The sequence below is a fragment of the Diachasmimorpha longicaudata genome, chromosome 1 (genome assembly GCF_034640455.1).
Source record: "Diachasmimorpha longicaudata isolate KC_UGA_2023 chromosome 1, iyDiaLong2, whole genome shotgun sequence".
In the NCBI taxonomy this organism is placed as follows: domain Eukaryota; kingdom Metazoa; phylum Arthropoda; class Insecta; order Hymenoptera; family Braconidae; genus Diachasmimorpha; species Diachasmimorpha longicaudata.
Window position 1 is genome coordinate 11,518,617 of NC_087225.1, and position 16,077 is coordinate 11,534,693.

Here is a 16,077-nt window from a genome sequence, read left to right on the forward strand (position 1 = left end):
AATAGGTTCTAACCATCAACATTAAAAGGATTATTACCTGAACCTACAGCATATCCCTAAATTTTTACAACTGTGAAATGCGTTAACGCTAAACGTTAATTAATCGAATCAATCAATCAATTTAATTAATTTAATAAAAATGAAGACCAGCCAGCGAAATTTGGTTTAAAAGTTCAAAGATAGGGAATGAATGATCAAAAAAGGGAAGTGAAATCATACACAAAACGAAAAATCGATGTGTCCTACAGTATACCACGTGATGCCACTTGGCAGAATTGCAATTTTCAGCTGACAAGAACAACCCTCTACACTCATTTCGCAAAAGGAGAGGCCTAATGATGCACACTATATTAAATGCATCGTCGCCGGTTTTGTTTGCGTTTCGCCTGTTTCACTCGTTTTGTAAAACTTTCCTTTTTCCCTACTCTCGTTACCCACTTTCTTTGTTTTTCCTTTGTTTAAGTATTTTGTTTTTCTATACAGCCTGAATTCACAACAGATTTTTTTCCCCTTTGTTCGCAGGTGTACGTTGCCTGCGGAATGTGATGCTGGAAGTGATACCGGAAGTGGTTGAACGTGGTCACGAGGTAATTCTGCGTTGTCATTACGAACGCGAGAACGAACCACTTTATTCCGTCAAGTGGTATCGTGGCAAGCACGAATTTTACCGGTACTCACCATCGGAAACTCCACCTATTAAAGTATTCAATATAACTGGGATAACCGTTTATGTGAGTATAAGCATAGATATACATCTGGAAAGCTTTTGATATCAAAGGAATAGCTGTTTTCGAGTTCTTGATATTGCAAAATTTTACATTCAGATTCAGATCAAATCGTTTATGGGGTTATTTATTCATTCGGAAAATTCACTCGATGTAAATTTATTGTATTGAAAAATTTCTCTATCTCGATGACGAGTTCAATCATCATACTTGTTGCGACGGTCTACTGTATTTCCAATAAATTGAGAGCTCAATACAAAAGCTATTTGAATTTCCACATTTTCCAATAAACTCGTGTTCTCTATAAATCTAAAAATTACCAATCTTTCTAAAATGGAATTGATTTGTCAGGCGTATTCCATGGGAGTTAGTCATTAAAAATTGCAAGCTTTTTTATTCGCTATTTGAGGGACAATTTTTAATTTTCCATTTCACTATTTGTGACGAAATGGAGCCTATCAGTAGTTCACCATCCATACCTACGTCACGGAAATTATGATTCATCATTTGCTTCACTAGTTCCACTCATATCCCCGGGTTATTTGCGATTCGCTTGGACGTGAGTTCAGTGACAATTAGTTAATGAGGTCTCAAGTACGATATCGTTACAGTAACGTCCAAATTTTAATGTGATTTTTTAAAATTTAATTATTCAAGTATTCTAACGAGCGATTCTGCTTCTCGCATTTCAGCGCAACAATTCCGATCACGAGCAGGTAACCATAACGAATGTAGATTACGGCCTGACCGGTAACTTCAGCTGTGAAGTGACGGCTGATGCGCCAACCTTCTCCACGGAAGAAAGCATAAAAAAGCTAACAGTAGTTAGTAAGTGTAATTCACTATTTTTTAAATTCAATCTTCCCTCGAGTAGACAACAACCGATCGAGTCCTTATTATTGAGATTTGGTTGTTGTAAAAACCAACGCGAATTAAACTCGAAAACCGACATTGTGGAACCACTGTAACTCTTGAAGAACTGCGTTTTTCCATCGGTAATTGTAATGATTTCTGATGAATAGAAAATTATTCAATGTCTATCACAATTAAACAATAAAACTCCAGCTATAAAAGAAAAATAATTGAAAAAATCATATCTCCAAAATGAGATGTAGAAAAAGTTTTAAAAAATTCGAAGTATAGTTTTTATAGCCTGTTATGGTCGTAGAAAAAATAGGCGCCAATTCCCAATAGAGTGAGACTCAGCTGGTGACTCATTTGGCAGTGAATATCCCGCAGGAATATTAAAATTTATTTCCCACTAAAAATTCATCTTCTAAAAAATATTGACAGATTCCCACAAGGTCTGATTTTTCCCCTAAAATCTTAAATTCAAAGTTATCTCGTTCAATTCACACACATACCTATGAAACAACTACTTTCATACACTAACTGCACGTGAATAAACTGTAGATTATACCCCTAGGGCAAATCGTGGATGCTCATGATATGTGTTTGCGCACATGGATCGTACTTGCACAATTAAATAATTGTTTCAGCTCTACCAAAGGAGAAACCTAGCATCGTAACAGAGCGAAGACAATACGACACGGGAGACACGCTCAAAGCGAATTGCAGTGTTTCACCATCTAAGCCCCCAGTGGAATTTGTTTTCAAACTCAACACCATAGAGGTACGTGCAAATAGCCTGGATAATTCTCCCGAGCGAACCCTCAAATCAGTTTGAAGAATATATCTCTCTATCTCTATTCAACCAAACATAAATCACTTTTACTTTGCGCTAATTCTCGTTATTACACCTGGAAATTATCCTAATGTATAAATGATAATTTCTTTAGTAAATGCTAGATGTTCCCGAATATCTACATCATGAACTTGACTTTTACCTCAGACTGAACGACAATTTTGGCAATTAGAAGATACGTTAGAGAAATGCAACCATCAATGCAGAAGAATATTGGCCCTACGCGAGAAAGGAATGCTCATTTCTTTTAAGTAATCATCACAAAAGTGCTAGTCGTGTAAAAGTGATCTTTAATTCCACTCGGAAATAATTGAGGAAGAAGGACGTTCAGACATAAAGTCCTCGAATTTGGTGGAGCGAAGTTGTCGTTCACAGCAGTAGTTACCAAAGAATAGATTCAACCAGACATTGACAAGTTCTCTCCCTCTGTCCATTAAGCCTAACGCATTCATCAACGCCACATTTAGTGATTTATCTCTACTCCATTGGTTCACATACTTCGGTGCCATTTGTTGCTCGTGACATTTCACTGATCACATTCTACTTATGTTACTGAAGCACATAATAAATGATGTAATTCAACTACATTATTATTTGAGCATATGGAGGACTAGACGATCGTAAGGTCGTTAAAACGAAAAATACTTGATGACTGTATTTCTGTATCAATAATACCGAGTACTTACATACTAATTTATTTTATTTGAAAGACAAAATTAATTGGCACAAAGTCAATAAATTTTGTTTTGTTTAACACATTTTTCCTTCTCAAATAATCCAATAATTGGCTCAACTCCAATCTCTAGTTTGATACTGTATTTTTTGTTATTTCAACAAAAAAGTTTTGCAATGCAATAGTACTGCAACATCGTTGCTCTCGAATTGTCGGGGTTAACGACATTAACACTCCTGCAGCATCAATTCACTCGATTTTTTTTCTCCCACGATCGTTATACGGACTGAAGTCACATCGTTCTAGAGGTTAGTTTATCACTAGAGAGGAAAAATTTCGTCATCGGTAAAATGTGCACGTATGTTGACGGAGAATAAAAAATTTCACAGCAAGTCGTAGTGGGAAATATAAAACATGACGGATGAGCAGGTGAGATATGTGCAGAATACAAAAAAAAAAAAAAAATTTTATGGAGGAGTGGAAAAACGCGAACGAACAACCACGTATTGCACATGAAATAGTAACACCTCGGGGATTATAAACACGTACTGCAAAACATGTTGACAACTTCACAGATAATATTGGAATGTTATTTCTATCACTGATGTTCACCTTTACAAAATATGTAAAGTCCCTTTCGATTATTCAATTTTCCAAGCGATAAACTTTCAAATATTCCCCGATACCCATCCAGATCATCAAATTAATCAATTTTAGGTAATGAAGAACCGAAATCCTGAAGAAATCGTGTGTGGAAGAGTCGTAAGCAAATTTCTAACAGTGATTTTGTGGGCATTTTACTCCCTCAATTTGTCTAATTAGCAAATACAATTATCTAGGTACGAAACATCTAACCCTTCCAATTCATAACGATTAGTGGTATTCCCATAACCCGCCGTATTGAACTAACAAGCATCACGCACCAATATTTAGATGGTATTATGATGGCGATCATGTTCTATTTCAACTGAATACATTTGCCAATGGTGAATAGCAACCGAAACATAGGGGTTGTGATAGAAACTTTTGATTACCGATTCTCCCATTGCCTATAGCTGTCTATTTGCTGTATTTCAGCCATTCTGCTGGTACATGAAACACGTTCACGAAGCGAACTTGCATCTTACACTGTACATATAATGCTACTATAAATAGATTGTGGAGAAAGATGGACGCAGGGAGGAGGCGATCCCCTTGGAAACCGCAAAATGGGTGCGAAGTAGTGAGTACACTCTACGGGGTTGGAAGTGATCCTGGCAACAACTGAGTACAACTTAGGAAGTTCGTCGAAACCCAAACCAGAATTCCATTATGGAGAGTATAGTGAAACTTACTTATAAAACAAAGTCAATAGACGAGAATACGAGTGTCCTGATCGATTAATGGAAGGCCATGGGTGTAGATGAATTCATTGTTTTCTCGTGAAAATACTATCGGTGGTGAACCACCACCTTCACTATTCCAATCCTCATTGTACTTTAGAATACTACTTCTCCATCCAATTCGTACGACTCCATCTTCTGTGTTCCACAGTCACCAGACAAATACACAGACTGACATCCATCAACATATCCAGCTGTTTCATTGGATTGAATTTGTCTCCACAGAGGAAGAGATCGGTTCTCACCGCGCATTAATGTCCTTTAAACCTGATCTACACTTCAACTTTAGTTCATATCCTTCCTGTGTTTTTACTTGAAATTATTATTTTTTATTTATGAAAATTAGATCATGAGCTCCATAAAGCAGGTTCATAAATAAAAATGAATAATTGTAGGAGAAGACACATTTCCAAAGATTTACATTGACAAAGGGATTTCTCCTTCAGTTGATGCAGGACAGAGCTCACGAAAAATATTGCTCGGAGAAAAGTGGAGTCATCTGAGTGTTACGACCATAAAAAGACAGAAAATGAGATACCGTAGCATGCTGCAATGGGTTAACCTTCTTACTCTATCTGAATGTGGTATGTGCACTTCACTAAGGCAAATATTTGACGGAGGAAATATCTGGTAACATTTAAACTCTGATGTCTCATCTAGCACGACGAAATGGTTTCCTTAAATGTCCTGTACCAGGTTGAGTAGATTACGTTGCATCGTCACCGAATAATGGTAATTGTACATATAGCAGGATTCTTGAATGGAACATTCGGGTGGAGAAATTTCGAGAACAAGTACCGAACCAGGAAGTAATCATGTAGGGAATGCAATTTTCAATATTTTTTAAGTCTCTATAGAAAATGAAGAGCGAAAAGGATTGTACAGTGTTGGATTCACCTGGAGAAATGAGTGAGCTGACTCCAACTTTCCATAAAATCCGACGACTTATGATTTGGCTACCAAACGCATTGTTTTGCAAATATTGAGCTCTAGTTATATTATCGATTTTCGAATTAGATAATTTTTTTGAAAAGTAGAAAACATCGTCGAGAAAGGAAAGATCGATCGCTGACGAATTGACGAGTCTCCCTGAACTAAAGATAACTATTCATCCCATTCTGTTTTAGATTGGTCCCATCAATGCAAGTCAGCTCATGCATCGATCTGAGTATAATATGGATAGCAACTCACCATACGTGGAAGAATCTCAATTACAGTGGGGTGAATTCAGCATCGATCTCCTCCCTTTCCATTACTCCCATAATCAATTGAACCTCCACTGCATCGCTCAAATCCCTGGTATCTACAAGGCTGAGAGTGATAGGAAGGTGATCATTGGACTGAGAGAGCCGGTACCTGCACAAAGTAAGTTGTAATAATTATAAATAATGGCATATTCAGATTGAGTAATTTATCCCTCGAAAATCGTCGAGAGACGTCTTGAATTATAAAAGTCCTGCTCAGAGAGGAATATCTCTTCACAAACGACTCATTACAATTGACTAGAAGATTTTAGGGAGAAATGTGCTCCCCTTGTTGATAGATGGTCGTTGGGGAGGATTAGACAGACAGGAAACAAGGTTCATGTCTCAATGAATACAATACCAAACTTATCTATCTTATTAAAATTTCAAAAGACATTTGCTATGTTTTTCGGCCAATTCATTCTTGAGGGCAAGCACAGAATACCTATATTTTACGTGTAAAATATTCACATCATAAAAAATTTACAACAGACGATTTCTACGCGTAATAGATACCATATGGCTGATACAATTCAATTGAGACAACCTGACCGATGTTGTAACGTTTCGTTTACTGTTCGTAAAACGACACAAGGCACAACTTCATGCATAAAAATCTACAGACAAGAAGTGGGTTTTTTAAGCACGTGTTTGCAAACAATTTTAATTTGATTCAATGAAATCATTATCTTGCTGGAGAAAGTTTCAAGAGTCTCGCATTCTATACCTGAACATTCAGACCTCATTATGAAACACTTCTATGCATTACATTATTTGAGAAGCTCCATTCTCGTATAAACCACTCCAGGCTAATCGCACCCTAGGTGAAAGTCACATGATATACTCTAACTAGAGGATCCCAACGGGTGCCGCGTCACTTATCGAGTCCTCTTACGGGTTGAAACTCTCAGTAGGTTGGAAGCACCCACTTAGCTATACGACAGCACTATTCTATTCTATCCGCTATCTTCTTATCTTCAACCCCTCCCTGTACCCCAACTCAACCAGATTGCGGATCTCAACTGAATTCGTCAAGATTAGATGGAGAAAATCCCTGTGATACCTGGAGGTGTTAACATCTCGGCACTATGAAAAATCGTGATCTCAATTCCGGTATATTTTGTCAAAATTACTACCATTACACCGATATTTTAATTGAGTAAATAAAATTCGTCAGAACGAATGGGGTTTGTTAACAAATAGCAGTAGAACGAACAAGGTGTTTCAACAGTTCCTTCAAACAATAAATTGTAATTTTTCTTTTTTGTTGCAGTTACATCAGATAGCAGCAACACTGTCTACACTACATGTATCTTGGTGCTCCTCTCAATTCGTGCAATTTATCCCTTTTTAAGATAAGCATGGCATATCTACGATCAATTGGAAATATTACAACTTCAGAAAAATTTATAATTCTCGAGAATCAAAAGCAAGCGAACGGCAAAGACTAGCACCGAAACGTCAATTTCTGTATAGAAATGAAGTGCTGAGAGTTCCGATTGCTGTAAATGATGTGATTTATTCGTTGTCCAATAATCGTGGGGAAGATCAAAACAAACTTTTAGATATATAAGAAATAACAATAATGAATTGTCGAACTAATTTATAATCAACATTGATTCATGTCATTTTTTATAGATTCGATGATTGACTCACAATTTAAAGCCGCGTGTAACAATTTTACAGAAAAAAAACTTTTTCTCTGTTATGGTAAATCTGACATTCGTTATCCTTGCAAACTTATTAGGAATCTATTGAATAATTGAAGATGTTTTTATTACGATAATTGTTGAACCTGTATCAATTGATGAGGGAAATAATCCATTCAGCATTTAAGCGAGGAAATTCCACACAGATTTTTTGTCATTTTCAAAGACATGTGAATAATGTCCCATTTTAAATTATTGAGGAGATATCAGTAATTTTCATGATTTACCAATTGCTAGAATTTCGTGAAATTGGACGTCTGATTACGAATTCCACTACGGAATAAAACAATTTATCGACCCAGAGAAGAAAATGTTTGTGTTCAGCGAGAATAATAAAATATCTCAGGCAATAATCGAGTCAGCTGTTTGAAATTTAGCACAGGTTCATATGTGATGACGTACTCAAAACCCTGAAATTGGTAAAAAGCGAAAAGACAAAGCCAAATGATCCGACAGACTTTTTCTCTCAAATTGAGTAACAAAGTAGTTTCTCATACCTTACAGAATCCCTCCTAGAACAATAAGTTTCTTTAAACGAGTAACTTCATCCCGAGAACTTGAAACTTTTTTTTCTATGTTCGTAAATACCCGAAACGAGAATTCTGCACACGTGTCGTCAATTTTTCCAGTGAATCAGAAAATTCAATAATCGTTCGGCATCTGTTTGGCAAATTTGTCAAAGAAGTAAAATGAACAAAAATGCAACTTCTACCTTCACATTGGAACCGCCCCCGTCCCCACGTGTACCCCATACATTATTTGCACGAATTTTCCTTGTTCGAGGATACGGGGTGGTACCAGTGATCAAAGGGAAATAAAGACGACTATTTTCTCTCTGATAATTTAAAATCCTGACCTGTCCTTTGATATTTCGATGAGCAACGCATTTGTATATTGGAGAAGTTTAAGTAAATAATATTTAAAACCGAGAGAGTGACTTTTGTTATGTTCAATATTTATTGTTGTGTACGAATGAATAAACTTATCAATGGACATCAATGGTGTTAATAAATTTACACCCCTTCATTATCCTCATTGATGATATCATTGCCATTAAGGCCTGAGAAGTACTCCAAAGCGAATAAACTTTGTGTTAGTTACAACAGACTAAAGGTAGACCAAAAGGGGATGAACGAGGGTCTATACCGAAGTGGAAACAAGAATATATAGGCAACCTATCCGCAAGAGCTCCGCAGCTCATTCAAAATAAACTTTGTTCCCGGCAATACTGAGCGTTTACCTGGCTCCTCCATTCCATTTCAAACCACACACTCAACCAAGCTCATTGGCCATCTCCCAATGTACTAATGTTGCCAGTGCTTGATATCAGGGTTCTCTGTGAAGATTATACATACTTGTGGATTCTATCATATGGATAGTACACCGACTGAAGTTTATGCACACATACACTTGAATGACGGGCAAATGTCGGACAACTGTAGGTCTCTATTCAACTGGATGTACATGAAACATATGCAATATATGCAGTAGACGTATTGTTCCCAACATTCCATTTAATACATACACACCCAGAACCTCTACACTGGCTAAACGATAAATTCTATTATATGTCGAGGATTCCCCTGAAATCTACACGAAATATGATACAATCGGGTGGATAGCCTGCGCTGAAAAAAGTCCCTGAATTAGGCGAAATCCAAGAGGCATTCGAGAAATAAATTGTCGCTTATCAAATTGCCCTAATTACAACATTAGCCCTAGACTGGTCGTCAGATGTCCGGGAAACGTGTTATTTTTCAGAAGATAGTATGAATTGACTATTTGGAAAAATCTTTTTAGTTTGAGTTTTCCAATTGAACGGTCTCAAAAAATTCTAGTGGATTCAGAACAGTATAATCTTCAAAATCATTCAAGAAAGAAGATTATTCCCGAAGGACAATTTCCCTGATTTTCCAGCAGTAGATTACAACGAAATTCTCGCCCTATAATGATAATGCTTTGAAAAAGTTGCAAAGAGTGAGGAAGTTGGACTTGGTCAAGTCACATTGTGTAAATTTTTCCAAATTTACAAAACTCCATGAAACTTTATAATCCAATTTTATCATCGACATATTTTTATTCAGGTCACCAGTAGTTGAAAATTTTACCCACGTATGTGATAGCAGTATCTGAAAATATAAGAATAGGTAGTGAATTGCGCATACTTTTCATTCTACATAAAGTATTGGTCCTCGTGGGATTGGAGGAAGAGCTTCCACCGGGAGCCTTGGATACGATGAGGTAGAGTAAAAATTGAAATAAATCCAGAAATGGGACAGTATAAAATGTATATATACTGAGAAGCGGGAAAAACTATGCGAGAAAAGTAAGAAAGAATTTAGTGCTGGGCTGCTTTATTGGCTCGATATCGATGCCACTGGAGTCACGTTTCGTCTGAAGAGCACAGAAATGAGGGAGTTGTTCAACTGGTATTAAATTACGGTCCTGATTGTAATATTTCCAATGCTACTAAAATAATTCCGACGAATCAATTTTCTTTTATCATTCCAAAATCTCCTGGACTCAGCGAGCCATATCCTATCCATTTATTCTATTCAAAAAATAAGTCTTCCCTGTGTCATACCAAATTGAAGTTTCTAAAAAGCCTCAAGAAAATGTAAACTACTTTGAGTAATTTTAATAGTTTGCTGAAAGCCTCGCTGAGTCGATAATAACTGTCGAAGCAGACAAAATGACGCCACGTATACAGACTTAAGGCAGCTGACAAACATCACAGTCTGACGAACAAAATGCCTAGTAGACATGAGAATACAATAATGATGGATAAACAACTTTTACATGCCTTCCTGTAGGAACAAGCCCTGAAATTACCTCGGGCTTTGTATTCCTCGGGCGCTTTTATCTTCTCCCTTGTGGACAAATGACATGATGGCCAACTAGCGCAATGAACATTCTACATCAGAGTAATTTTTTTTTGCTCTGTACATCATATAATTTCATGATTCTATTACACTCGACAATTAAATTTTGTTAATCTATCAGAGGCCTTTCTATCAGAGTTGAAATAGACTTGTACTAGTTATGACATTTCTTTTTAATAGGTAATCACCCTGTTAATGTAAATGATCATTTGTTAAGTGTGATAAGTTTCATGATTCTGTTCCCGTCGCGGATTTAGGGTGATGTGTAAAGCTATATTTCACCTAGTTCTGCAAATCTACCACTACAAATCTTCAAACTACCCCTGCAAAGGCAGCACCAATTATTTGAATGACGATGGTCCCGAAATAGTTTGTATATAGAATATTCGAATCTCCTAAAGCCCCAACAGACCCCCATTGACGTTTCAAATGTTGGTGCTTGCAGAATATTCTTACCCTTCATTTTCCACCGAGAACAGTTCCAAACGCCACTATTCAGTCATTTACCATTACGTTTGCATTTGAATTCAAACTCTCCACTGCCATGAATTTCTGATGAGTGGAAAAACCGTTGAAGCACGTACCATTACGATTGAATTTAACAAGAAGCTTGAATAAAGAAAATGTTAATCGAAAACTAAACGATTTATCTTTCCTTTAAAATTTAGGAAGACTTTTAGGAATCTCAACCTTAAAACCCATCGTTACCCATTTTTTATTGACAAATCTTTGGAATTGTTTCAATCGCAGAAGACACAGTACCGTTTCTTCTGATCGTGACTTCAACACTGAGAAAATATATAATTTCACCAGAGTAATTTATTTCGGATAAGGAAATATGTGAAATTTCAATTTGAAAATTCGCATGAAATTTTCATCAGAAAAATATTTGATTAACGAAATGAGGTTGTTTGAATAAAACTCAAACCAAATTCTCCATCAAACTCCCACGAACGCATCATCACGATATCAGCATTTAACGGAAATAAAAAGAGACTATACGAATGTATTTAACAAACAAATACCACATAATTAATTATAACGAATTCAAGGACTGAATGGAACAATTATCACATATATTTTTAAAACTGCACTGCTATACGATACAGAATCGATTGAAAGTCAATTAACTTCTCGTTGCACATTGCCAATTAATATTTGCTCAATACCGTTCCCAGGAAAATATGAGAAAAGATGATGTAATGCATGGTAAACAAGTGGAGTATGAATGAAGCGCTTCACGAGTCCAAAACAACTTTGAGAGTCATACAAATCGTCTATTTGAATTAAATGAATTTATTCAACTGACATTCATTCAATAAAAACCCAAAAATATTCAATAAACGAATATCGCGCCCCGTATTTGACCACCCCATGGCATAATTTCTCGAAAGTTATGTCATCCAAATAAAGAGCCACATACACTGCTATAATTTTTAATTTTAATTGAAGTAATTACGCCATTTGGATTCTCAATGTTTAAAAATAATAGCACAGTACTTTATCCACTGATTGTCCTCGCTTCCATCTCGGAAACGGTGCGTTTTTTTTTATAATCCTACAGACAAATAATGTTGCCAACTGGGATTCTACTCGAATAAGCCAGCGTTTATTTAACAAACGGTTTGGCTTCATTTTTCTAGCTTCGGACTAAACTGACCCCCGACAATGGAACCACAAGAATGATGAATGACCTACTATCAAAAATCTCCCGGTCTACCCACACAGTACTGTCAGATATTCCACGAGGTAGAATTTTTTATCCCATACACTTGGCTATTTTTTCGATCCCTCTCTTTTGCCTCTGTTATAAAATATTCAGTCATAATGCTATGCATTTCTCTGTACCACAGCAACGTCACAGATTGTCAAAACCGCTAGAACAAATACTTTTCGATGGACGAGAAGAGGGAGAGGAGAGTGGAAAGTCTAAATACGAAAGAGATTTAAATTTTCATATATTCAGAGGAGTTTCAAATTGCTTTTAGCACAGTCCAGTCCAATGATTTTCATTAACTAACTAATCTGCTTCCGACTTTAATTTTTATGACGTTTTAAAGTGACTTTAATGATTCGTTGAATTCAACAATGTCTGAAAATAACATATTCAAATTCTTGTCAACAAAATCAGGATCAAATAAAAATTACACCTTCAGCCCTGAACACACTAAACCAGATCGAAAACTGGGTCACAACTCTGATAAAAAAAACTCATCAAAATGAGTTTTTACTGATCAGTTTTTCATTCCAGACAGATTGGACTTGCCGTTAAAACCAGTATCTGCATTCAATAGTCAAAAATCGATGGATCAACGCCAAATGGATCGTTATTGACCAGACGAAAAATTCAATTAGCGATTTTTTCCTGGCTCTATCAACGAAGAAATTGCCCAATGTTCATTCAAGCATTGAGCTTAATGCTCTGTTGTCTGTGGCAGTATCACAAAGGATTGTAGTTCCCTGGCATTGCCCCGGGCGCTCCACAGTTGCTCACTTCCCTTCCCAAGAAGAGTAAGGAGGGAGTGACGGTAAAAAGTAAATGGAAAACGATTGAAAGAGAATCAATGTACTAAACGTCATAATCGCAATGATCAGTCCTATAAGAGTCAATCCTACTTTTCATTGCCTACATTTCATTCCTTTTTCTCTGCTTCTTCCGTCGATTCTCGTTCCCTGGTGAACTGCCTATAAGAAGATCTCTTGAATCCATGCAGAACTGTTGTAGCGTTATAACATTGTTACAGGGACCTCACCAGAGGGTGAAAATCACTGTGAAAAATTTAAAGCGAACGGGAAATAGTCACCCATGGAATTAAAAACTTTGTAAAATTTAATAAAGAATTCATTTGGAAACAATCTCGCAACCAGTTGTATGACAATCGATAATTATCGTGCCTTTATGATATCACAATAATAATATTCAAGATGGTATTGGAAATGGAAAAATTGACGTTCAATTTTAAGGTACTGTAAGCACTTTTCCACCAGAACCCTAACCAAATGAAAATAATCGCGTTCGACATAAAAAAAAAATTTATATCCTATGGTATGGTTTGACGATATCGACTTTTATTTTGTCGTTCATCGAAAAGCTCAATAATCGTAAACAAAACGAAACCCTCGGCGTGTAAACTATTTTATATGAAATGGTGGACCATATCTAGTGCCATAAATCGCGAAGCTTTATCGTTTTCTCTACGTAGAAATGATAGGAATAAAGTATTCCAATGGTATAACAAGTATGAGAACCATGGACGAGGAGACCGAATATTCCATTGTTTCAATGTGTAACAAGTCAGAAACAGAAACTCCCCGATCAGTTTGTCCGATGAATAGGGGGAATTGCAGACAATACGCCATTGGAACAATCAATAAAGATGATGAGATTATTTTTTTTCCAATACTCAGTGAATCCTTCCCCTATTTAGTTTGTGATTTGATGCTATCATTTGTCCAACAATAATGTATGAGAAAGACGGTGAAGTGGGTAGTTTGCTCCCTTCGTTTCTAATCACACATATCGATTTACCCTCCACAAAATCACATCAAGTCCCCTCACAAAGATCAAGTCTTGTATTAGTTTCCCCATCGATATCTCGTTTGACAGTTGAATTGGCAGAATATCTTTTCGAAATGAATCACCTCAAATTAATTCCATAAAAATGTAATAGATCTGCTGAAGTGTACATACAGTTTCCATTTCCCAGTATTAAACGACAATGAAAGTCCATTAATTTTGTCAATCCCTGCAGGGTAATTCTACTCCATTATAAAGTCATCTATTATGGGAACCATGTTGAGCTCTAATTAATCAAATTCAACGCTAATAATGCACTTCACAATGTTGAATGATTACGGACAATTAAAATAGCGCCGATTCACAATTACTATTGATTACTTTTCATTACTCCAAACAATTATTTTTTATCATTCTACAAATCAACGAAAAAGTTGGTCATTTTAAAACGTAATTACTACTGCACTGCATTCGATGTGGGAAATTGTTTTTTCCTGCGCGATTCATGGAACCGATTGATATTGATTTTATTCTCTATTTAAAGAGTAAACGCGTTTTATTTTCCCTACATTGAGGGTATCGCGAATTGTATGTTTCGGACAGTTTTATCGAAATAAACAATATTTTATACATTCACGAAAACCCATTTTCTCTTTTCAATTAGATCCCGTTTATTCATGATAAATATTTGTGAAATTCAATGTCCATTTCGTGGCGGACTATTGGCCCCTTTCGAGAAGAAATTGCACAAGTCCAAAATTTTTTCAGGTAAATAGAAAGTTATTCACAAGACTATCATAATAGTGTCCCTAGACAATAAAGATTTTATCACCAAGTGCCAGACTCATTGTTACCTATCATCTATTTATTCTATATAACCTATTATCCTTATATTAATGAAGCTAGCCAGAGAAAAATTAATTAAAATTACTCCTCACTATTTTTCAATATTTACTGACTAGAAAATATTTCAATATCTATCGCACGAACCTGCTGCAGCACCTGCCCTAGTTTTAAATCGTTTAATTTTGAATTTAAATCGCGGAAAATTGTCCTGAACTATATCGACTCAGTTGATCCACCGAGTTTCCAGTTAAAAGTTCGACATCTAATGAATATCGTTGAGATTTTCACTCCGTATTTCAGTCTTCTCTCAATTTCATTTGTCTCCCAGTGTTTCTATACATTTACTGTTGCATTTTCTCCGAGAAAGTTTATATGCACGATTAAAGTGGTGCGAGTAGAATAGACGTGGGACAAGAAAGTAAAGTAGATGGAGACGTAGGGTGTGAAGGGGACCAAGAGGTAAATGGGAAAATAGGGCGCAGAAACATTGAAACTCGCGGTGTTCCCCAACCCCACTCGTCTCTGCAGTCCAAACATCCTTATTTTCCATCTCACCACACTTCCCTCCTCCCCCACCAACCCTTCCAGTTCCTCTCCTTCGTTTACCGAGGGCTGAGGAAGGTGAAGGAGCACCTTAACTAGTTTATTTCGTGAATTTACCTTGTCGACGAATAGCGCAAGACGATAGCCAAGTTTCACTTGGATTTTTGATGGAAAGAGCTGTTAGCTCTTGACACGTTGGGAAACTTCAATGTTCATAACGTGGTGAGTTAGTTTTGACCTTTTCACTGCAAGCCCACATACTGTATGAATATTAACCGTCTTGAGATACCACTCATCCCTTGACTTAATAATCATTGGGTTTGTCTGGTCCACAGATAAGCCCAATGATTATCATCTCTTATCACCATCCAACATAGTCAAGAAGTCATGTTTGGTGCAAATGAACCCTTTTATCAGTGGTCGTCGGGGGATTACCTTTTGCAATTACGCAAAAGCAATTACGATGATTAATCCCTTGAATACAGGGCCCCTTTCACACTAACCTCACCGCCCATCGATGGAGAATTTTTAAAAAGTATAGGAAAATCTACTTTATACGAAATAGAGGGCTGAAGTTGGTAAAGTGCATTAAACCTCTCATGGTTGTGAACCACAAATGCCACCAACAAGAAAAAAGTCTTATATTCATGAATGGTTATTGAATTCTGATCTCCATAACTCGCCAAGTAAAAAGTGTATTTTCTATCGCCCGGGAAACCCCCAGTTGTCGAAATCATATATTCCAATACATGGCCTTGAGCGCTCTTCAACATGGCACATGAGTGCAACGCAATTCACAAATATCTTTTATCATATATAATGGAAAATTTATCCACAAGGGAACTTTTACT

The 16,077-nt window shown here is 36.5% G+C and overlaps 1 protein-coding gene across 2 annotated transcripts in view; it reads left to right on the top strand.

Annotated features, from left to right (window-relative positions):
• The window catches only part of LOC135173011 (uncharacterized), a 33,563-nt gene extending 24,921 nt beyond the window's left edge, over positions 1-8,642 (top strand). Inside the window, exons 2-6 of one of the 2 annotated variants that reach the window (XM_064139588.1) lie at positions 523-731; positions 1,418-1,553; positions 2,225-2,358; positions 5,613-5,850; positions 7,003-8,642. In XM_064139588.1, the coding sequence (XP_063995658.1) occupies positions 523-731; positions 1,418-1,553; positions 2,225-2,358; positions 5,613-5,850; positions 7,003-7,088 (803 nt within the window). In that variant the 3' untranslated portion in view covers positions 7,089-8,642. The remainder of the gene's footprint in view (positions 1-522; positions 732-1,417; positions 1,554-2,224; positions 2,359-5,612; positions 5,851-7,002) is intronic. The other variant, XM_064139596.1, reaches the window with a different exon arrangement.
• Positions 8,643-16,077: the final 7,435 nt, after the last annotated feature.